Below are 23636 nucleotides of genomic sequence, written 5' to 3' on the forward strand. Positions count from 1 at the left end.
CATCACAGGGGGATGGGGGGCTCTGCGGAGTTCTGGGGTCAGGTGGGGGAGCCAGGGGATCTGTTGTACAGACAAAACCACACAGGATCTTTTCAGGGGGCAAGACAAAGATACCACATTTATTATGATAACAATCTGATTTATGATCAATAACTAATACCTTAATTCTTATACACACACACATTATACCTAATACCTATACACACACACACACACACCCCAGATGTTCTGCAGCTGCTGCATAGTTACTAGTCCTGAAGATAGCTTGAGTTTGTGGCTTGATTTTGCAGCTTGGGTTCGTAGCTTGTGGCGGCTAACTGGCCAGGAAAGCCGGTCACAAGGACAAGCTGGATCTCTGTTGGGCAGGCACCGATGTCCTTCCATGTTGGCAGCAGAATGTTACCCGAAGTCTCTCGTCTCACCCTTCTTTTTTATAGGCTTTTAGTTTGGATTCAAAGTCTATAGGTCTTGTTGTGTCACGCTGCCTCTGGGTTTGGATTGATCACCCATCAATTGCAGGCATGACTTTCAGCCTTGAACCTGGCTTTGATCTTCCTTCTGTTGTTCTGTTGTCCTTTTCTTTTTAGGGTGGATGTTTCTTACTTTGTTTAGGGCTGTTGTCTAGGTCTTCAGCCGTTGGTATTTGAACTTTATCTCATCAGGACAGGCTGGGGCTGGAAATTGATTCCATCATCCATACATGCCTCATTCACACATCTAAACTGAACTAATAAGAGTACAGCAGGGTTTGCAAAAATGAAGGTTGGAGGAAGCTTTTACAAAATGGAGTGAGTGTTTGAAAATGGGGTTTGAATTACAATATGGAACAGAAGTTACAGTGTAGGCAGGTGTAGTGTGGATGGTGAACAGAAGTTATATTAATAAATTAAAAACAATTTCATTTATCAGTTCTACAGATCTGGGTGGCTCTTGGGGGTCTTGGAAGGGGCTGGCGACAGTGGGGGATGGGCAGGCTCTGGAGGAGTGAGGAGTATGGGGTGGGGGGGCTCTGTAGAGCTCTGAGGTCGGGTGGGGGAGCCGGGGGGGCTGGGTGGCCCTTGGGGGGCTTGGGAGGGGCTGGGGTAGTGGGGGATGGGCAGGCTCTGGAGGAGTGGGGAGTAGGGGGTGGGGGCTCTGTAGAGCTCTGAGGTCGGGTGGGGGAGCCGGGGGGGCTGGGTGGCTCTTGGGGGGCTTGGAAGGGACTGGGGGCAGTGGGGGATGGGCAGGCTCTGGAGGAGTGGGGAGTAGGGGGTGGGGGCTCTGTAGAGCTCTGAGGTCGGGTGGGGGAGCTGGGGGGTCTGGGTGGCTCTTGGGGGGCTTGGAAGGGGCTGGGGGCAGTGGGGGATGGGCAGGCTCTGGAGGAGTGGGGAGTAGGGGGTGGGGGGCTCTGGAGGAGTGGGGAGTAGGGGCTGGGGGGCTCTGCAGAGTTCTGGGGTCAGGAGGAGGAGCTGGCGGGGGCTGGAGGGCCCTGGAAGGGGCTAGGGGCAGTGGGGGATGGGTAGGCTCTGGGGGAGTGGGGAGTAGGAGATGGGGGGCTCTGTAGAGCTCTGAGGTTGGGTGGGGGAGCCGGGGGGGCTGAGTGGCCCTTGGGGGGCTTGGGAGGGGCTGGGGTAGTGGGGGATGGGCAGGCTCTGGGGGAGTGGGGAGTAGGGAATGGGGGGCTCTGTAGAGCTCTGAGGTCAGGTGGGGGAGCTGGGGGGGCTGACTGGCCCTTGGGGGGCTTGGGAGGGGCTGGGGCAGTGGGGGATGGGCAGGCTCTGGGGAAGTGGGGGCCTGGGGTCAGGATGAAAGAGCTCCCTCGAAGCCCCATCTCTCAGACCCAATCTCGACTCTTTGTGTTGCAGGCGGGGGGTGAAATCCGGCGCCTCTCACAGAGCATCATCCTGAACCCCAAAGGTTTGTGCAGGAACTCGCTGCTCGCCCCGGCCATGCAGCCGGGCTCTGTACCGTCCACCCCAGGTGGGGCCCCGGGCCCCGAGTAGCTCCCCCCAGTCGGGGCCTTGCTGGCCTGTTTCCCTCAGGAGAGAAACGGCTGATGCGAGGCAGATGCCCTTGGTGCAGTCCTGTTTCCCCAGCACGGCCAGAGCCCCGCTCCCCTGGGCGCAGCAGAGCTCCCTCCGTCAGCTTCCTCCCACGCACCCACAGCCATGGCCCCACTGCTGCCCTCTGTGCTGGGTCACAGACACCCTCAGCTGCTCGGCCCTGGCACGTCCAGCCAGTGCCCAGGGCAGCCCCTCAGCCCATGCCGCTCAGTTTCCCACAAGCTGTGCTGCCATGCCTAGCCTTGGGCGGTGGCTCCTTGTTGTCCAGCTCTCACTACATAATGGGATTTAATTGCTCCTTCCTTGAGGCAGAGATAGCAGCTTAGCACACCCAAGTCTGCGATTGTGTGTAGATTGAAGAGCCAGTAACACCTTCCAGGCAACAGGGACCAGGCACCTGGTGTGGGCTCTCCTGGCCTAGGCTGCCCCACAACAGATGTCACCCTGCCCCACACTCCCCCTGCAGCCCCATGGCAGGAGCTTGTTTATAACCAATTTGAGCATCAGAGCACCTCTCCTCCCTCACCACAAATGCTCCATCCTCCCCTGGCAGGTCAACTGCAGCAGGAGCTGGTCAGAAGCCGTCACCTCGAAAACCTGGTACCCGACACAGACGCCGAGGTCTTCATTAGCGTGCAAGGTACACGGGGCACCAGCTGGGCCCGGCTCCATGGGGGCGCCTGGCAGCAAGTGCAGCTCGGCCTTTGAGCAGCTGCTGGGCCCATGAATGTCTCCCCAGGGCTACCCTCCCCCGTTTCCCTGCCCTCTAAGCTCCAGCTCCAGGGGCCTCCCTGGCCCCAGCGCATGCAGTGGGACAGGCTCAGCTCTCACCTGTGCTGCTGTAAATCACCCTGCTCTGCCCTGAGAAACATGCCCCCCCAGAGCCAGGGTGTAACGGTGCTGGCTTTCACGGGACACAGCTGAGAGTGCTAATCCAGGACAAATTGCTGAGAGCCGGGCAGTCACAGACCCACGCTGGGGTTTTTCCATCTCTAATGCAACCAGCCAAACCAGGGAGGACTTCGGTCTCACCCCACTGGCTAACCACAAGTCACGCACGCAATTTCCTTAGACACTCCAGTCTCCCAGTATCACCACCAGTGCCACTTGTTATGGGGACGAATGGTTATGAAAACCAACACCCCAGTAAAAGAAAAAGGTTCTCCTGACCCCAAAGGACCAAGCCCCAGACCCAGGTCAATATACACATCAGATCTTACCCACAAATCATGTTGTTGCCAACCCTTTAGAATCTAAAAGCTAAAGGTTTATTCATAAAGGGAAAAAAGTAGAGATAAGAGCTAGAATTGGTTAAATGGAATCAATTCCATACAGTGATGGCAAAGCTCTCGGTTCAGGCTTGTAGCAGTGATAGAATAAACGGCAGATTCAAATCAAGTCTCTGGAACATCCCCTGCTGGGTTGGGTCATTCAGTCCTTTGTGAAGAGCTTCAGCTTGTAGCAGGGTCCCTCCAGAGGTAAGACACAGGACTGAAGAGAAAATGGAGATGAGGCAGCAGCCTTATAGTCTCTTGCCATGTGGCCTCTCTTTCTTTGTTCCAAAGACAAGCATTCAGGCACATGGCATGAAAAAACCTCCGAGTTCTGTCCATAGGCCTGGCCCTGCCTTGCTGAGTCACCAGGAGTATCTGCTTCTCTCTGTGGGTCAGTTGTGTCGCTGATGGTCCTTAATGGGCCATCAAGCAGGCCAGGCCAGGCAAAGATGCCAAAGTGTCTGGGGTGTCACCCAGAAGCAGTGCCCAAGTGTGAAATACAGACAGGACACACAGCCACAGGCAGCATAACCCTAACCAGCAAACCAGAAGCTTTCTTTAGACACCTCACACGACAACCTTTGTACGGCATTTGCTGCAGATATAGAATAGTGGTTGCAACAATGATCTGTATCGGGACGGGCAAACTTTTTGGCCTGAGGGCCGCATCAGGTTTTGTAAATTGTATGGAGGGCTGGTTCGGGGAAGGGAGCATGGCCTGGCCCCCCACCCCTTATTCCCCCCCCCACTTCTGGCCCCATGACGGCCCACCCCCGGGACTCCTGCCCCATCCAAGCCCCCTGTTCCCTGATGGCCCCCCAGGACCCCTGCCCCATCCACCACCACCATCCTGCTCCCTGTCCCCTGACGACCCCCGGAAACCCCGTTCCTGACTGTCCCCCAAATCCCTGCCCCCATTCAACTCCTGTTCCCTGCCCTCTGACTGCCTCAACCCCTATCCACACCCCCGCCCCCTGACCACCAACCCAAACTCCCCTGCCCTCTATCTGGATCTGGATGACCTTGTAAACTGGAGTAATAGTAATAGGATGAAATTTAATAGTGAAAAGTGCAAGGTCATGCATTTAGGGGTTAATAACAAGAATTTTGGTTATAAATTGGGGACACCTCAGTTGGAAGTAACAGAGGAGGAGAAGGACCTTGGAGTATTGGTTGATCACAGGATGACTATGAGCCGCCAACGTGATATGGCCGTTAAAAAAGCTAATGCGGTTTTAGGATGCATCAGGCGAGGTATTTCCAGCAAAGATAAGGAGGTGTTAGTACCGTTATATAAGGCACTGGTGAGACCTCATCTGGAATACTGTGTGCAGTTCTGGTCTCCCATGTTTAAGAAGGATGAATTCAAACTGGAACAGGTTCAGAGCCGGGCTACTAGGATGATCCGAGGAACGGAAAACCTGCCATATGAAAGGAGACTCAAAGAGCTTGGCTTGTTTAGCCTAACCAAAAAAAGGCTGAGGGGAGATATGATTGCTCTCTACAAATATATCAGAGGAATAAATACCAGGGAGGGAGAGGAATTATTTAAGCTTAGTACCAACGTGGACACAAGAACGAATGGGTATAAACTGGCCATCAGGAAGTTTAGACTCGAAATTAGACGAAGGTTTCTAACCATTAGAGGAGTGAAGTTCTGGAACAGCCTTCCAAGGGGAATAGTGGGGGCAAAAGACATATCTGGCTTTAAGTCTAAGCTTGATAAGTTTATGGAAGGGATGGTATGATGGGATAGCCTAATTTTGGCAATTGATCTTTGATCATCAGCAGGTAAGTATGCCCAGTGGTCTGGGATGGGATTTGAGTTACTGCAGAGAATTCTTCCCTGAGTGCTGGCTGGTGAGTCTTGCCCACATGCTCAGGGTTTAGCTGATCGCCATATGTGGGGTTGGGAAGGAATTTTCCTCCAGGGCAGATTGGCAGAGGCCTTGGAGGTTTTTCGCCTTCCTCTGCAGCGTGGGGCATGGGTCACTTGCTGGTGGATTCTCTGCAGCTTGAGGTCTTCAAACCACAATTTGAGGACTTCAATAACTCAGATGTAGGTTAGGGGGTTGTTACAGGAGTGGGTGGGTGAGATTCTGTGGCCTGCTTTAGTGCAGGGGGTCAGACTAGATGATCATATTGGTCCCTTCTGACCTTAAAGTCTATGAGTCTATCCAACCCCACAGCTCCCTGCCCCCTGACTGTGCTGCCGGGAGCACCAGTGGCTGGTGGTGCTACAGCCACGCACCGCGCGGCACAGACACCGCGTCATGCCGGCTCTGCAGCTCTGGTGCCCCAGGAGCTCACAGCCCAACTGCCCAGAGCACCACTCCTCCCTCCCCACTGGCAGTGGGGTGAGCTGCAGCTGCAGGGGAGGGGCCGGGGTAGCCTCCAGGGCCAGGAGCTCGGGGGCCAGGCAGGAGGGTCCCAAGGGCCGTAGTTTGCCCACCTCTGTTCTATACGGTCACAGGCTTTGTCGGTAACGTCACACAGGGAGAGAACCCAGGAGTCCTGGCTCCCAGCCCCCTGCTCTAACCACCAGCCCTCACTCCCCTCCCCGAGCTGGGGAGAGAACCCAGGAGTCCTGGCTCCCAGCCCCCCCTGCTCTGACCACCAGCCCCACTGCTCTCCCAGAGCCGGGGAGAGAACCCAGGAGTCCTGGCTCCCAGCCTCCCCGCTCTAACCACCAGCCCCCACTACTCTCCCAGAGCTGGGGAGAGAACCCAGGAGTCCTGGCTCCCAGACCCCCCTACTCTAACCACTAGCCCCCGCTCCCCTCCCCGAGCCAGGGTACAATGCAGCTGTCCCAGTTCTCAGCAGCACGCGTGGCATAGACAGGCCTCCCGCAGCCGGCTGGGGTAGGGGCAGGGATGAGCTGGGGCGTGAGTGGGCATCTCCTCCCTCGGCAGGGGACCTGCTCGGCGAGACGCTGGTGGGGGGGCTGCAGAGCTCCACGCTGCAGAAGCTCATCACACTGCCGTACGGGTGCGTGGAGCAGAACATCTTCAGCGTCACCCCGAACATCATCCTCACCCACTACTTGGACACCACCAAGCAGTGGGACCAGATTGGGGTGGAGCTCCGGGACGCAGCCGTCCAGAACATCGCCCACGGTGAGTAGGGCCCAGCCATGCCAGAGGGTGGGAGGGAGGGTTTGCGATGTGTGACAATGCTACACTCCGCCCACAGGGGGTGCTCTCCACCCTGCCCCTGCCCACTCCTCCTGAATCTGAGCCGGGGGGTGAACGCTACCCCCCTCCCCCTCCCCCTCCCCCAGCCCCTGCCCTGGGACTCTGACGGCCCAGCCCCAACAGCGTGTGTGTCTGGACTCTCCTGCAGGCTACGCCCGCCAGCAGGATTACAGGGAGCATGATGGTTCCTACAAGCCCTATCGGGGAAGCACCGGCAGCACCTGGTATGGCAACTTCCTCGTGGGGGGTGGGGAGAATGGTGAGCTGGCCAGAGTGTGTGTGCAATGCTGCCCTCCCCTGGCGGGGCTTAGAGCGGCTCGCGCTGCGTGTCATACACCCTATACAGCTCACAGCGAGTGGGGATTCCCTTCGCTTGAGTGTCCTGGGCAAGGGCAGTGGGAGCTGGGGTCTGTGCTGGTATGGGGGAAGGCCTGGCTGTGCTGCCGCAAAGGGGGCAGGGCCCCGTCCACACAGAGCCCTGTGAGGGGGCAGTGTCATCGCTCGGCTCAGCTCTCTGCAGCGATGGGTTTGCAGCAGCTGCCTCGGGCACGGTGCCGCCTGCTGCCGGGTCTGGCCACAGCTCTCCCATGGCCTGTGAGCTCCCCTGCCCTCCCGCCCTGCAGATTCATGCACCCCCCCCCCACTCCGGCAGGCTGACCGCCTACATCCTCAAGGTGTTTGCCATGGCCTTGCCGCTGGGCACCTCCATCGGCCCCAGCGAGCTGTGTGCCAGCGCCCGGTGGCTGATCGGCCAGAGGCAGGAAGCGTCCGGGTGGTTCCGTGAGGACGCTGTGATTTATACGCCCGCAATGCAGGTACTGGTCACTCCGTTTGGCCAACGGGAGACTGGACAGGAAACGCAGACCCGACAGATGGTGTGATGGACTCCGTCCCTCGCCCAAGGATCAGCACCCGAACCCTAGCCACCGCGCAGCCCTCCCGCTGCTGGCACGGCTGGGCATGACAGCGCAGGGCCCTGGGAGGTGTTGGCTGGATCAGAGAACGTGATCCAGCTAGTCCAGTCGTCTCCCCTGGGGGCACTTCCTGGGTGTAAATTCCTCCTAGGGGAGATGAGGGAGTGAGGCCAGGACGGGGAGCAGCGCATTAGCTGAATTTGTCTGCTAAGATGAGCTGCAGCAAACAGAGCCAACATTGCTAGTGTCATCCTTAGGCTTCAGAGTCAACAACCCACTGGGGCAAGTGGGGCAGTTTACCCTACACACCCGCAGCCCTTGTCTCAGGCTCTCTGCATGCTCTCACCCCTGGGAGGGCTCAGCGACACCCTTTTACAGAGAGCCCTGGACACGTGGCCCCCTGGCAGCTGGCTACGCAGGGCGCACGGGCAGGCTCCTTTGGCACCCCCCCAGCAAAGCCGATTGCTGCTCAGCTCTGCCCCTGCCCCAGGCACAGCTCAGTGATCAGGGTCCACGCGGCTCCCATCCCCCTCTGCTCTTCCTCCGCAGGGCGGGTACCACGGCTCCAACACCGACGCCTCCCTCACAGCCTTCGTCCTCGTGGCACTGAAGGAGGCCGAGTCCATCTGCAGCCACCATGTGAACGTAGGTCGTGGGGCAGCCGTCACTGTCCTGTCCTGGGAGCCCAGCGTGGCCCCCTCGGCGGCAGCTGCACTGGCAGGGCCTCTGCAAAGCGAGCCCAGGTGCCATGTGACCAGTGCTGCCTTCGGCAGGACACCTCTGCCAGTGTCAATTCAGGACGAATTGCCGAGAGCCGGGCAGTCACAGCCCCAGGCTGGGGGTCCTTTATTTCTGACACACCAAAGCAGCCAGCCAGAGAGGACTTGGTCTCAGCCCACTGGCGAAGCACAAGTCACACAGCAGCTCCGTCAGATGCTCGTTATGGGGACGAATGGTTATGCAAACCGACACCCCAGTAAAAGCGAAAAGGTTCTCCCGACCCCAAAGGGCCCAGGCGGCACTTTCCAAGGGGCAGCACTCTGGCTAGGGGCGCAAAAATCCAGGAGCCGGCCCTGAGCGGAGGCGAGCTGGGGGTGGGGGGGTGCGTGGAGGGCTGCTGAAATTAACCTGGGGGGGCCAGAAGAACTGCTCCCTCCCCAGCTCACCTCCGCCTCCTCCCCTGAGCGCGCTGCCACTTCGCTTCTCCCCCCTCCTTCCCAGGGTTGCTGCAAAACAGATAGGAGGGGAAATGCAGCGCATGGGGAGGGGGGGCGGGGTCAGGAATTTGGGGAAGAGGTTGGAATGGGGCGGGGCCGGGGGGCAGGGTAATTTTTATGCTTGGGGCTGCAAAAGACTTGGAGCCGGCCCTGGCCAAGCCCCAGACCCAGGTCAATATACACATCAGATCTTACCCACGAATCACGCGGTTGCCAATCCCTTAGAATCTAAAATCTAAAGGTTTATTCATAAAAGGGAAAAAGGTAGAGCTGAGAGCTAGAATTGGTTACATGGAATCAGTGACATCCCGTAATGGCAAAGTTCTGGGTTCAGGCTTGCAGCAGTGATGGAGTAAACGGCAGGTTTAAATCAAGTCTCTGGTACATCCCCCGCTGGGATGGGTCATTCAGTCCTTTGTTCAGAGCTTCAGCTTGTAGCAAGGTCCCTCCAGAGGTGAGAAGCAGGACTGAAGATAGGATGGAGATGAGGCATCAGCCTTATATAGTCTGTGCCAGGTGGAAGGCCCCCTCCGTTCTCACCGTGGAAAATCACAGCAGCAAGACGGAGTCTGGAGTCACATGGGCAAGTCCCATGTCCAGGCATGACTCAATGCTTTACAGGCGGCAGACCTGGCCCACCCGCCATCTTGACGGGCCCCAGGAAGATTTGTCATGTGGATTGGAGCCTCCCAAGATCGATTGTCAGTTAAGTGTTTCTGGACTGGACACTTAACTTGCAAATTCCTTTGTCCAGAAGAACAGGATCCTTGCAGCACCTCAAAGTGGGCTGGCGCCCACGAAAGCTTATGCTCAAATAAATGTGTTAGTCTCTAAGGTGCCACAAGGATCCTGTTCTTTTTGTGGGTAAAAGACGAACATGGCTGCTACTCTGAGACTCTTCTCAAGAAGCCAACCAAGCACTTCACTGGGGCTACTTAGAATCCTTTCCGTCTGTCCCGGCGACAGGAGCTGCCCAACGGCCTGCAGAAAGCTCAGGGCTACCTGGAGAGCTGTCTCTGGACCCTGCAGAACCCCTACAGCGTGGCCATCAGCTCCTACGCCCTGGCCCTGGTGAACAGCTCTCTGGCCAACGCCGTCCTGGACAACTTCGCCTCCCACAGTGAGTGCAGAGCCAGGGCGGGGGGCTGGGACCGGCGCTTGGCACTGCCCGGGGCAGGGGGCTGGGCGCTCGGCACCACCTGGGGCAGGGGGCTGGGACTGGTGCTCGGCACCACACGGGGTGGGGGTTTGTGCAGGGAGGGGATAGGCTGGGGAAATGAGGCAGAGAGGAAGGGGCTGTGCCAGACGCTGGGAGCAGGGGGCACACGTGACTGTGTATGTGCCGTGTGCATGCAATAGCAGGTGACTCTGCACCTGTGTGTGCGTGCAGTGGGCTCTGTGTGTGTAATGTGTGTGCGATGCGTATGCAATGCATGTGCGATGCATGTCTCTGTGTCCCATTGCTCCCCTGCTAACGGTAGCGCCGCTCTCCGCAGACAGGACACACTGGCCCGTGGATCAGCACACGGACCGCACTCTGTACAGCATCGAAGCCACGGCCTACGGCCTCCTGCAGAAGCTGACCCTCGGGCACTTTGAGGAGACCCACCCCATCGTGCGATGGCTGGTCGAGAGCAGGGAGTTTGGCGGGGGCTATGAGAGCACCCAGGTGAGAGCTGGTGCAGGCAGGGGGCCCTGAGTGCCAGGAGGTGGGATCATGTGTGGGCCTGAGCATGGCCAGCCTCCCTCCTGCCCCATATGGGGGTCCCTCCCGCAGCTTCGGGGGCTTGGTTCCCAGTTGGGGCCGGTCAGTGCCCCCTGCCAGGATCTCGGCCTTGGTTTGCTCACAGCACACAGAGCCGGTGGATGAAAACATGGATCCGCCTGCTGGGAGGCTGCCATGTGCCTCGGCTTTAGTGCCTGAGAAGATGCAGGAACCCAAACCACAGAGACACAAAACAGGCTGCTCCCTGTGGCAGGCCAGACTGCCCAAGGCTGGCTGGCTGCCGACTGACAGCCTCCACGACCCCCCACCCTGCAAGTGAATACACCCTTCTGTGCACCGCAGCCTGCATCCACCATCCCCAGACCCCGAGAGACTCAGTGCTGGTGCCACGGCCCTCGCAATCCCTGGGGAAGTCGGGTGGAGATGTGCTGGCCAGGGGGTGGAGATCCCAGGCAGGCCATGCTCATGCTGCCCCTTGGGGTGGCAACTGGAGGGAGCCGGTCCCAGTGCACCCAGCCAGCAGCAAACTGGCACAGCGGGAGCAGTACCCCTCCTTCTGCCCTACTCACAGGACTGGCTGTGGAGTGTGAGGGGCTTTGGAGCAGCCGCCCGCTGCAGCCGGTGCTCCCGCACACGGGGGTCGAGCACGTGCTCCGGCGCTCTGCCGAAGTGGTGCCTCAAATGCCCCGTCTAGGCAAGACCTTTCCCAGTGCAAACCCCCTCTCCACTGCCCGGCCCCACGCGGCCCCTGCTGCCAGCCTCTGCCTCCTCCCCAGACCACAGTGATCGGCATGCAGGCCCTGGCGCAGTACCGGGCCGCCATCCCCCCCGAGGTCATCGACCTGAAGGTGCAGGTCAGGGTGCCCACGCGCAGGCTGACCGAGGTCTGGGCCATCGACAAGAGCAACGCCTACCAGCAGCGCTCCAGCTCCAAAAAGGTGAGCCCTGCCCTCGGGCCCCGCCCCTTTCCCCTGGGCCCCGCCCCATCATGGAGCCCCGCCCCCTTTCATCAATCTCTGACTCCTCCCATGAGGTCCTGCCCTTGGGCCCTGCCCTGGCATGCAGCCCCACCCCTGCCCTCAATCTCCGCCCCCTCCCTTCAGATCCCATTCCCTGCCCTCAGACCCTGCCCCTGGCATGCAGACCCGCCCCCTGCCCTCAATCTCTACCCCCTCCCCTGGGGTCCCTCCCCCTCCCCTCAGGTCCCACCCCCTGCCCTTGGGCCACGCCCCCTGCCCTCAGCCCTGCCTCGGGCCCCGCCCCCACCCCTTGGGCCCCACCCCCAGCATGCAGCCACGCCCATGGCACAAAGCCACAGCCCCTGGGGACACACCTGGCATGCAGGGCTCGGAGACCGGACCCTGCGCTCCGTGGCCAGGGCAGGGCAGCTGCTGGCTCTGGGGTGCTGCACAGCCCGGCACCTCCTCAGCACCTCCCACCCTTTCCCCTGCAGTTCTACGCCCACGAAGCTTTGAACATCACTGCCAGCGGGACGGGCACCGGCACAGTGACAGTGAGTGATGCCTGGGCCCGGGCGATCGCCCGCAGCCCAACCCAGCCCTGCAACCCCTGGGGAACATGGGGAACGGGGTGTGACGGTGCTGCCTGTGGGAGCCAGCTGAGGTCACTCAATCAGCGTGAACTGCAAACAAAATGGGGCAGACAAACCCCAAACGCTGGTGGTTATTCCAATACTTAGATTTACCAGCCAGCACAGAACAGCTTCTACAGTACCTCACTGGTTACTTAGAAATCCAAACCACGCAGTTCCCTTAAAGTGCCCAGCCTCAGGCCTCCGTCCAGACACACCTGTCAAACATATGATGATGATTCCTGAAAATCTTATCTCATCACATAAAAGAAAAGGTTCTTCCAACCCCAAAGGATCAGCCACACACCCAGGTCCAATTATAATTTAGATCTTACCCAAAATACACGCTACAGCCAATTCTTATTAACTAAGCTAAAATTTATTATAAAAGAAAAGAGAGAGAGAGAGCTGGTTAAAAGATCAATATACATACAGACTTGAATTCAGTTCTTGAGGTTCAGATGCACAGCAGAGATGAGCTTGTAGTTGCCAAAAGTCCTTTTAGAAATAGTCCAGAGGTTCTAGTCCAATGTCCATATTCAGGGGGGCTCCAGTCAATGACTGGGGATCTCAATCCTTGTGGCTTAAGGTTTCCCCCTCTTGAAACCCAAAGCAGATCTGAGATCAACCAGCATCGTGTCCCAGGGCTCTTGTACATTTCCAGCAGCCTTTCGGCCTGAGAAAACAATCGGCTTAACTCCTTCTCCCAAACATCCTGGCAATTAGCACAGGGTAATTTATCCATTAAACAGTTCAGATACAGGTTACCACAACCTTCAAAGAGACACATAGAGAATAACACTATTTCACTCAAGTATCATCATAAATGCTAATATTCCTTGTTTGATCTTTGAATTAAAACTATAGCAATAGACAAGCCTTGTTTGCTGGCATCCCAAGACCTGAGCAAACCCCTCCCCTTCTACCTCTGACACTGCAGACTTGCATTTCAAAGCTCTGTTCGTTTACAGAACTTGCTAACCAGTTTTTAAGGTTCACCCACGGGTCAGGTCAGTCGGTGAGGTGAGTTAATTAACTCTTTCTGGCCCTGTCACCTTTCAATGAGATATTATATTACACTCATAACGTCACATGGGGCTCTGCCCATCAGTGGGCTAGACTAGAGAGGGGTAGGGGCCAGGACTTCTGGGTTTTCTCCCTTGCTCTGGGAGGGGAGTAGGGGCTAGTGGTTAGAGCTGGGGGGCTGGGAGCCAGGACTCCTGGGTTCTCTCCTTGGCTGTGGGAGAGGAGTAGGGGCTAGTAGTTAGAGCTGGGGGGCTGGGAGCCAGGACTCCTGGGTTCTTTCCTCAGCTCTGGGAGGGGAGGGGAGGCTGGTGGTTAGAGCAGGGGGTCGGGGCTGGGAGCCAGGACTCCTGGGTTCTCTCCCCAGCTCTTGATGGAGAGTGGTGTTTAGTGGTTAGAGTGGGGGGGCGCTGGGAGCCAGGACTCTCCTGGGTTCTGCTCCTGATGCCGGCTGTGCCACGGCGGAGGGGAGGGGAGTGTCTTGCCCACGGGCCGGCGGTCGGGGGTGACCCACTCAGCACACGCTCTCGGCTTCATTCCCAGCTCCTGACCCTGTACCACACGCTGCCGCCGGCCCGCGAACAGGAGTGCCAGGCCTTCTGGCTGGCAGTGACCGTGGAGGAGGTGCCCGAAGGTACGGCAGGGTGCTCATCTGCTCCCCTAGCAGCCGGTCCATGTCCCCAAGCCCCGGGCTGGCAGAAACGGGGCCCTCCGCCTGATGGGACGAGGCGCCCCCGGGGGCCCAGCCCCACAGCTGGGCCCTCCCCTAATCCTGCCCTTTGGCTTCACAGCCAAGAAGAAGCAGGACGACATCAACACCTTCCGGCTCCGGCTCCAGGCCCGGTAATGACCTGGCCCTGGCTAGGGCAGAACCCGGGTGCCAGGCTGAGTTCTGTAACGCGCGGGGCAGGGGGCTTGGGCCAGGGTACAGCGCTGACGGGCCGGTGCCTTCGCGCCTCCCACTGCTGTGCAGAGCTGGGAATCGGCACCAGCCGCCCCCCGCGGAGACTCTGCCCCACCGTGGGTCCGGCCCCCCGGGTCCCTCCACTCTGCTTCACAGCCCTGTACAAAGAACATGGAGCAGAGCAAGACAGGATGTGTCCCATGGGGCCTGCCCTGACAGCCCTGCCCCCTGCTTGTTCCCTGAGCCCCACGGGGCCTGCTCCCTGAGCCCCGTGGCCCCTGCCCTACCAGCCCTGCCCCTTCCCTGTGCCCCATGGGGCCTGCCCCCTGTGCCCCATGGCCCTTGAGCCCCATGGCCCCTGCCCCCTGCTTGTTCCCTGAGCCCCATGGGGCCTGCCCCCTGAGCCCCGTGGCCCCTGCCCTGACAGCCCTGCCCCTTCCCTGTGCCCCATGGAGCCTGCCCCCTGAGCCCCATGGCCCCTGCCCCGACAGCCCTGCCCCTTCCCTGTGCCCCATGGCCCCTGCCCTGACAGCTCTGCCCCTTCCCTGTGCCCCATGGGGCCTGTCCCCTGAGCCCCATGGCCCCTGCCCTGACAGCTCTGCCCCTTCCCTGTGCCCCATGGGGCCTGTCCCCTGAGCCCCATGGCCCTGCCCCTACCCGTACGCGCGAGCTGAAGGCAGCATTCTGGTCCCTAGGTCCCTGGGGCTGCGGGATGCCACAATGACCATCATCGACATCTCCTTGCTGACAGGCTTCGAGCCCAACCTGGGCGATCTCAAGCAGGTGACTTAGGGTAACGGGCCGGCCCGAGGCTTCAGGCCCCATGGCCAGAGGGTTGCTGGTCGTGGGGCTGCCATGGGGCTCAGCCAGGCCAGACCACCCATGGGGAGCCAGCGTGCGGCTGCGATCTCTGCCCCTCGTCAGCCCCACGTGTGGCCCTGTTAGCCCCGAGGGTCAGAGCCCGGGTCCCTACAGGGGAGGGGGTGGAGATAGGCGCACCCCACGGAACGGACCTGCTGCCAGGCTCCTGCAAGCTGGGGGCAGCTTGGGGAGTGCTGCTGGCTGGAGGGGGCAGGGAGCCCCAGAGCCCCAGCTGAGCGGTGTCTGCCTGGCCCCACAGCTCACCAACAGTGTGGAGCAGTACATCTTCCTCTTCGAGAGCAAAGGCACCATCAGCAACAACTCCGTCATCCTCTACTTCAACCAGGTGAGGGGCCAGCCCGGCCCGCCCGCCTGTCCCCAGCCCTCTGCTCCCAGGGACCCTGCCCCTCCACCCCCGTGGGACTGCGCCCTCCCCTCTCCCCGCGGGACCCCTTCCCCACAAGTCTGCTGCTCCCTGAGATGCTCCACCCAAGGCCTCTCACTGCACAGCCCCGAGTGACTGGGGCTGTGGGGACCCTGCGGGCTGTACGGAGGGGATATCGGCTCCCCAGCCTGACAGAGAACAGGGTTCCCATGAGGGGCCTGGCAGTCCAGGGGGGCAGACGGGAGGAGACAGTGCGGCCTGCCCAGGGTGCGGCTGCTGGGGGGGCGCAGCGGAGACCCAGGGCCGTTCACCTCATGCCAGCAGTGTCCGCACTGACCTCGGAGACGCATGGGAGGGACCCTGGCGCGCCACGTGGCCCTGTGGTAAGAGAGAAGGAGCCAATGCCAGGATCGGGGCTGCTACACGGCCCCCTGGGCGAGCCCCTGCTGCTTCCTGCTGGCCTCTTCTGGGGGTCGGGCCCAGCCCCATCAGCAGGGGTCAGCTGAGCAGAGCAGGGGGCCCTGGAGCTGCCCCGAGGTTGGCCCCTGGCTAGGTCGTGCCGACACCGCAGCCCCGCTGGGCCCATGGGCTCTCCTCGGCCGGCGCTGAGCCCTCGGAGCGGGCACCGAGGCACAGACAGAGCAGGTCTGGCCTGGCACTGGGGTTTCAGAGCCCAGCACCCGCTGACGCTCAGCAGGGCTGCGAGGAGTCAAAGGGGGCCTGGGTCTGTCCGTGGGGGCGCATGCAGAGTTCTGTCCATGACACCACCACACGCTGGGGCAGCCTGGGGCACACAGGGCAGATTATCCCCCAGTGGCTGCTGCAGGGTGTCCTGTGGCCAGCCGGGAGGCCAGGCTGGATGGGCCCAGGGCTGAGCCAGCCGGTCTGTTCCCGGGCCCTGCAGATTTCCAATCAGACGGACACGGAAGTCGGGTTCCGGATTCACCAGCGTGCGCAGCTGGGGATGCTGCAGCCGGCTGTGGTCACCATCTACGAGTATTACGAGCCTGGTGAGTGTCTCCTTAGGGCTCCGGGCAGGGGCGCCGCGGGCACCGGCCCTGCCTCTCCAGGGGGCTGCGGCACCAGCGTCGGCACCTTCCAGTGAGCTGGAGCCGCGTTTCCACGTCTGCGAGCTCCGCGCAGAGGGAGAGGGCCAGGGCCAGGGCAGGGGGGGTTCAGCCTCCCCCCGCAGCCCGGGGGTGCAGCCCCGCTCGTGTGGATGCAGAGCCCCCGCCGCAGAGGCGCTTGCCCCAATGCCTGTCAGGGGAAGGAGCTGATACCAGTGCACGGGGCCAGGTGCTGGCCACGGGCCCTGCGCTCCGTACACCCCCTCGGTGCCGCAGGCGGGCAGATGGGCATCGGGGTGAACCGGGACCCATGGCAGAGCAGCCCGTGACGACCAGCGCCACTCGGAGGCCAGGTGCTGCCAGTGGGAAGCTCTGGGGGGAGGGAGGGGACACGGGCTCAGGGCCCGTAACTGGCGTAGGAATCTGCCCCTGGGAATTGTGCTGGGGGCTGCAGGGCAGCTTTGCAAACCTGCCCGTCGTTCAGGTGCCCGCCGGGGCGAATCCGGCCCCGATCGTGGGCCTGAGTGCGGGAGGTGAGATTAACGGGCCGGGTTTGCTGTGCAGATCCCCTCCCAGCTCACCCGGGCTGGTGTTATGGTGGGGGGTCTCCGGCTGCTCCCTGCTCAGGGGGAGCCCAACGGGGCAGTGTGTGGGTCACAGCCAGCGCCACGCCCTGCCCTGGACCCAGGTGGAGCAGCTGCGCACAGGCTGGGCGGATGTGGGGCCTGTGGCTGCAGGGGCGGGTGCGAGGGGAGGGTGGCCCGGGAAAGGGACCTGGCTCCAGGCTGGAGCAAGAGCGAATGGAGTCAAACTCCTCTCCCCAGGCCTCAGCCAGCCCGGAGAGCTGCGCCGACCCCACCGGGTTGGCTGAGGGGCTGGTGCGGCGCTGGGGGGCAGGGGAGGGCGCTCAATGGGTGTCCGGGGGCCCTGTGCCCTAAGGAATGGACAGACATGGAGCAGCCGGGGGCGGGGGGCAGGCTCCAGAGCAGGAGCTGGCCCTCGGCAGCCAGCCTGGGCAGAACACGGCCTCTGGGTCTCTTCCCCTCGCAGCCCGGAGATGCAGCCACTTCTACAACGTGCCGAACGAGAGTGGGCTGCTGAGGAAGATCTGCCAGGAGGAGGTGTGCAAATGCGCCGAAGGTAAAGCCGCACCCGTGCCCGGCTCCGTGGTGTCACCTGCTCCTCTCGCTGCCCAGCCAGGGGCGATCCGCTCCCCACGCACAGCCGCCCTGGGAGGGGGATGCTAGGGACAGGCCACGGCGCCCGGATCAGCGTGACAGTCACCCACCAGCGAGCGCTGGCTTGGCCATTTCCCCGAGGAGTTACCGCTGCTGGCCCCGTCTCTGGCTCGTTCTCCACTGCAGGACCCCGCTGCCGGGCTCGTTCCCCGCTGCTGGGCCCCGGGCCGGGCTCGTTCCCCGCTGCCGGGCTCATTCCCCGCTGCCGGGCCCCATGCCGGGCCCGTTCCCTGCTGCCAGGCTCGTTCCCCGCTGCCGGGCTTGTTCCCCACTGCCGGGCTTGTTCCCCACTGCTGGGCCCGGGCTGGGCTCGTTCCCCGCTGCCAGGTTCGTTCCCTGCTGCTGGGCTCGTTCCCCGCTGCCGGGCTTGTTTCCCGCTGCCGGGCCCCGTGCCGGGCCCGTTCCCCGCTGCCGGGCTTGTTCCCCGCTGTCGGGCTCGTTCCCCGCTGCCGGGCTCGTTCCCCGCTGCCGGGCCCCGGGCCGGGCTCGTTCCCTGCTGCCGGGCCCATTCCCCGCTGCCGGGCCCCGGGCCGGGCTCGTTCCCCACTGCCGGGCCCCGGGCCGGGCTCGTTCCCTGCTGCCGGGCCCATTCCCCGCTGCCGGGCCCCATGCCGGGCCCGTTCCCTGCTGCCAGGTTCGTTCCCCGCTGCCGGGCTCGTTCCCCGCTGCCGGGCCCCGGGCCGGGCTCGTTCCCCGCTGCTGGGCTCATTCCCCGCTGCCGGGCCCCGTGCCAGGCCCGTTCCCTGCTGCCAGGTTCGTTCCCCGCTGCCGGGCTCGTTCCCCGCTGCCGGGCTTGTTCCCCACTGCCGGGCCCCGGGCTGGGCTCGTTCCCCGCTGCCAGGTTCGTTCCCTGCTGCTGGGCTCGTTCCCCGCTGCCGGGCTTGTTCCCCGCTGCCGGGCCCGTTCCCTGCTGCCGGGCCCCGTGCCGGGCCTGTTCCCCGCTGCCGGGCTTGTTCCCCGCTGCCGGGCTTGTTCCCCACTGCCGGGCCCCGGGCCGGGCTCGTTCCCTGCTGCCGGGCCCATTCCCCGCTGCCGGGCCCCGTGCCGGGTTCGTTCCCCGCTGCCGGGCTCGTTTCCCGCTGCCGGGCCCATTCCCCGCTGCCGGGCCCCGGGCCGGGCTCGTTCCCTGCTGCCAGGTTCGTTCCCCGCTGCCGGGCTCGTTCCCCGCTGCCGGGCTTGTTCCCCGCTGCCGGGCCCCGGGCCGGGCTCGTTCCCTGCTGCCGGGCCCATTTCCCGCTGCCGGGCCCCGGGCCGGGCTCGTTCCCTGCTGCCAGGCTCGTTCCCCACTGCCGGGCCCCATCCCCGGCTCATTCTCCACTGCAGGACCCCGCTGCCGGGCTCGTTCCCCGCTGCCGGGCCCGTTCCCCGCTGCCGGGCCCCGTGCCGGGCCCGTTCCCCGCTGCTCGGCCCTGGCCCGGGCTCGTTCCCCACTGCCGGGCTCGTTCCCCACTGCCGGGCCCGTTCCCCGCTGCCGGGCCCCAGGCCGGGCTCGTTCCCCGCTGCTGGGCCCGTTCCCCGCTGCCGGGCCCCAGGCCGGGCTTGTTCCCCGCTGCCAGGCTCGTTCCCCACTGCCGGGCCCCATCCCCGACTCATTCTCCACTGCAGGACCCTGCTTCCGGGCTCGTTCCCCGCTGCCGGGTCCGTTCCCCGCTGCCAGGCCCCGGGCCGGGCTCGTTCCCCGCTGCCGGGCCCGTTCCCCACTGCCGGGCCCCAGGCCGGGCTTGTTCCCTGCTGCCAGGCTCGTTCCCCGCTGCCGGGCCCCATCCCCGGCTCATGCTCCACTGCAGGACCCTGCTGCCGGGCTCGTTCCCCGCTGCCGGGCCCGTTCCCCGCTGCCGGGCCCCAGGCCGGGCTTGTTCCCCGCTGCCAGGCTCGTTCCCCGCTGCCGGGCTCGTCCCCTGCTGCCAGGCCCGTTCCCCGCTGCCGGGTCCCGTGCCAGGCCCATTCCCCACTGCCGGGCTCGTTATCCGCTACCGGGCCCCGGGCCGGGCTCGTTATCCGCTGCCGGGCCCCGTCCCCGGCTCATCCGCTGCCAGGCCCTGTCCCCGGATTGTTCCCTGCTGCTGGGCCCTGTCCCCAGCTCGTTCTCTGCTGCCGAGACCCGTGCTGGGCTCGTTCCCCACTGCCGGGCCCTGTGCCAGGCTCTTTCCCCACTGCCAGGCTCATTTCCCGCTGCTGGGCTCATTCCCTGCTGCCAGGCTCGTTCTCCGCTACCGGGCCCCGTGCCAGGCCCATTCCCCGCTGCCGGGCCCGTTCCCCGCTGCCGGGCGCAGTGCCTGGCTTGTTCCCCGCTGCCGGGCCCGTTCCCCGCTGCTGGGCCCCGTGCCGGGCTTGTTCCCCGCTGCCGGGCCCCATGCCGGGCTCATTCCCCGCTGCCGGGCCCGTTCCCCGCTGCCGGGCCCCGTGCCGGGCTTGTTCCCCGCTGCCGGGCCCTGTGCCAGGCTCGTTCTCCGCTACCGGGCCCCGTGCCAGGCCCGTTCCCTGCTGCCAGGCTCGTTCCCCGCTGCCGGGCCCGTTCCCCGCTGCCGGGCCCCGTGCCGGGCTTGTTCCCCGCTGCCGGGCCCTGTGCCAGGCTCGTTCTCCGCTACCGGGCCCCATGCCAGGCCCGTTCCCTGCTGCCAGGCTCGTTCCCCACTGCCGGGCCCTGTGCCAGGCTCTTTCCCCGCTGCCAGGCTCATTTCCCGCTGCTGGGCTCATTCCCCACTGCCGGGCCCGTTCCCCGCTGCCGGGCCCCGTGCCGGGCCCGTTCCCCGCTGCTGGGCCCGTTCCCCACTGCTGGGCCCGTTCCCCGCTGCCGGGCTCATTCCCCGCTGCTCGGCTCGCTCCCGCCGCCAGGCTCGTTACCTGCTACCAGGCCCTGTGCCAGGCTCTTTCCCCGCTGCCAGGCTCATTTCCCGCTGCTGGGCTCATTCCCCACTGCTGGGCCCGTTCCCCGCTGCTGGGCCCGTTCCCCGCTGCTGGGCCCGTTCCCCACTGCCGGGCCCGTTCCCCACTGCCGGGCCCGTTCCCCACTGCTGGGCCCGTTCCCCGCTGCTGGGCTCATTCCCCGCTGCTGGGCCCGTTCCCCACTGCCGGGCCCGTTCCCCGCTGCTGGGCTCATTCCCCACTGCTGGGCCCGTTCCCCACTGCCGGGCCCGTTCCCCGCTGCTGGGCTCATTCCCCACTGCTGGGCCCGTTCCCCACTGCCGGGCCCGTTCCCCGCTGCCGGGCTCATTCCCCACTGCTGGGCCCGTTCCCCGCTGCCGGGCTCATTCCCCGCTGCCGGGCTCATTCCCCGCTGCTCGGCTCGTTCCCGCCGCCAGGCTCTTTCCCCGCTGCCAGGCTCATTTCCCGCTGCTGGGCTCATTCCCCACTGCTGGGCCCGTTCCCCACTGCCGGGCCCCGTGCTGGGCTCATTCCCCACTGCTGGGCCCGTTCCCCACTGCCGGGCCCGTTCCCCACTGCCGGGCTCATTCCCCACTGCTGGGCCCGTTCCCCACTGCCGGGCCCGTTCCCCACTGCCGGGCTCATTCCCCACTGCTGGGCCCGTTCCCCACTGCCGGGCCCGTTCCCCACTGCCGGGCTCATTCCCCACTGCTGGGCCCGTTCCCCACTGCTGGGCCCGTTCCCCACTGCCGGGCTCATTCCCCGCTGCCGGGCTCATTCCCCGCTGCTCGGCTCGTTCCCGCCGCCAGGCTCGTTACCTGCTGCCAGGCCCTGTGCCAGGCTCTTTCCCCGCTGCCAGGCTCATTTCCCGCTGCTGGGCTCATTCCCCACTGCTGGGCCCGTTCCCCACTGCTGGGCTCATTCCCCGCTGCTGGGCCCGTTCCCCACTGCCGGGCCCGTTCCCCGCTGCTGGGCTCATTCCCCACTGCTGGGCCCGTTCCCCACTGCCGGGCCCGTTCCCCGCTGCTGGGCTCATTCCCCACTGCTGGGCCCGTTCCCCACTGCTGGGCTCATTCCCCGCTGCTGGGCCCGTTCCCCACTGCCGGGCCCGTTCCCCACTGCCGGGCTCATTCCCCACTGCTGGGCCCGTTCCCCACTGCTGGGCCCGTTCCCCACTGCCGGGCTCATTCCCCGCTGCCGGGCTCATTCCCCGCTGCTCGGCTCGTTCCCGCCGCCAGGCTCGTTACCTGCTGCCAGGCCCTGTGCCAGGCTCTTTCCCCGCTGCCAGGCTCATTTCCCGCTGCTGGGCTCATTCCCCACTGCTGGGCCCGTTCCCCACTGCTGGGCTCATTCCCCGCTGCTCGGCTCGTTCCCGCCGCCAGGCTCGTTACCTGCTGCCAGGCCCTGTGCCAGGCTCTTTCCCCGCTGCCAGGCTCATTTCCCGCTGCTGGGCTCATTCCCCACTGCTGGGCCCGTTCCCCACTGCTGGGCTCATTCCCCGCTGCTGGGCCCGTTCCCCACTGCCGGGCCCGTTCCCCGCTGCTGGGCTCATTCCCCACTGCTGGGCCCGTTCCCCACTGCCGGGCCCGTTCCCCGCTGCTGGGCTCATTCCCCACTGCTGGGCCCGTTCCCCACTGCCGGGCCCGTTCCCCGCTGCTGGGCTCATTCCCCACTGCTGGGCCCGTTCCCCGCTGCCGGGCCCCGTGCTGGGCTCATTCCCCACTGCCGGGCCCGTTCCCCACTGCCGGGCTCATTCCCCACTGCTGGGCCCGTTCCCCACTGCCGGGCTCATTCCCCGCTGCCGGGCTCATTCCCCGCTGCTCGGCTCGTTCCCGCCGCCAGGCTCGTTACCTGCTGCCAGGCCCTGTGCCAGGCCCGTTCCCTGCTGCCGGGCCCCGTGCCGGGCCCGTTCCCCGCTGCTGGGCCCGTTCCCCACTGCCGGGCTCATTCCCCGCTGCCGGGCTCATTCCCCGCTGCTCGGCTCGTTCCCGCCGCCAGGCTCGTTACCTGCTGCCAGGCCCTGTGCCAGGCTCGTTACCTGCTGCCGGGCCCCGTGCATGGCAGAGAATTCTCTGGGGCGAACGCTCACTCGTGACTACGCCCTGGTCAGAGCAGTGCCTGGAAAAGCCCCGGCTCAGCCGCACCCTGAGCTTCAGGTCCCCGCGGTGTCTGTTGGGCTTCGCACCAAGACCGTGAGCCCCCATGGGACCTGGGACGCTCCGACCATGTTCCTGTGAGCTACTGGACAGGCCGGGACCTCCCCAGACATGCAGCCTGGCCAGCCGGGGCCTCTGACTTCTCCGCTTTCCATGCACTCAGATAATTGCCTTCAGATGACCCTTCCCCGCAGCCTGTCGGAGGACCAGCTCTACGAGAAAGCCTGTGACACGGGCGTGGACTACGGTAAGCCCGGCTGGGCTCTGGAGAGGGCAGGAGGCTCCCGGGGCGCTGGGAGTGCTCGGCTATGTTACCCTGCAGCATGTTTCCCAGTTGTCACGGACTCCCAGGACTCAGGCTCTCTCCTGGCTCCGTACGATCCCTGGGGGGAACCCCCTTTGGGGTGACAGCCCTTCTTGGGGGTCCACCTCTCGGGGTCAGGACCCTCCACCTCCTGGAGCCGCACCTCTCTGAGCCTCGGCACGTCTGTCCCTGCCATGGGCCCCCCCAGGGAGTCCCCTCACTCTGCACCCTGGGGCCTGCACCCCCCAAAGGGGACTCCCCCCGCCCGGCCCTGATCTCTAGCCCGGAGCGACTCTCCGCCAGTGTAACACAGGAGGGTTTATTGAGAGTTGAACCCAGCACAGGAAACTCTCCGGCCTCAGGCCTGGCCTCCCTCAGCCCAGCACATCCCAGTCCCCCTGCAGCCAGGGGGGCTCTGCCTGCCCCCCCCCTCCAGCCCAGAGCCCCCCTGCTCCCAGCTGGGCCTCTGATACCAGGGGCAGCTCTAGGACTTTTGCCGCCCCAAGCACGGCAGGCAGGCTGCCTTCGGCGGCGCCTGCGGGAGGTCTGAACAGGGCCGGCGCTTCCATTTGGGCGGCCTAGGCAATCGCCTAGAGCGCCAGGATTATTGGTGGGCGGCATTTTGCCGGAGGGGGTGGCAGGCGGCTCCGGTGGAGCTGCTGCAGTGGTGCCTGCGGAGGGTCTGCTGGTCCACGGCTCCGGTGGAGCTGCCGCAGTCGTGCCTGCGGACGGTCGGCTGCTCGCGTGGCTCCGGTGGACCTCCTCCAGGCACCACTGCGGCAGCTCCACCGGAGCCGCGGGACCAGGGTGTGGGACGGCGAAATGGCCGTGCGCCTAGGGTGCTAAAACCCCCAGCGCCGGTCCTGGGTCCGAAG

At 64.0% G+C, this 23636-nt stretch overlaps 1 protein-coding gene across 1 annotated transcript; it reads left to right on the forward strand.

The window, feature by feature from the left end:
* The first annotated feature begins 774 nt into the window (after window positions 1-774).
* On the forward strand, window positions 775-23069 carry LOC115642397 (complement C3 alpha chain-like). Its single transcript, XM_030545831.1, has 19 exons — window positions 775-788; window positions 1845-1896; window positions 2596-2682; window positions 6229-6432; window positions 6659-6734; window positions 7163-7325; window positions 7974-8069; window positions 9608-9761; window positions 10138-10310; window positions 11144-11305; window positions 11821-11880; window positions 13525-13615; window positions 13773-13824; window positions 14581-14668; window positions 15006-15092; window positions 16036-16141; window positions 17249-17338; window positions 22621-22704; window positions 23044-23069. The coding sequence occupies exons 6-19, from the start codon at window positions 7194-7196 to the stop codon at window positions 23067-23069; spliced, it is 1401 nt and encodes a 466-aa protein (XP_030401691.1). The 5' UTR covers window positions 775-788; window positions 1845-1896; window positions 2596-2682; window positions 6229-6432; window positions 6659-6734; window positions 7163-7193.
* The last annotated feature ends 567 nt before the right edge of the window (window positions 23070-23636 follow it).

The sequence above is a fragment of the Gopherus evgoodei genome, unplaced genomic scaffold (genome assembly GCF_007399415.2).
Source record: "Gopherus evgoodei ecotype Sinaloan lineage unplaced genomic scaffold, rGopEvg1_v1.p scaffold_40_arrow_ctg1, whole genome shotgun sequence".
Lineage (NCBI taxonomy): Eukaryota > Metazoa > Chordata > Testudines > Testudinidae > Gopherus > Gopherus evgoodei.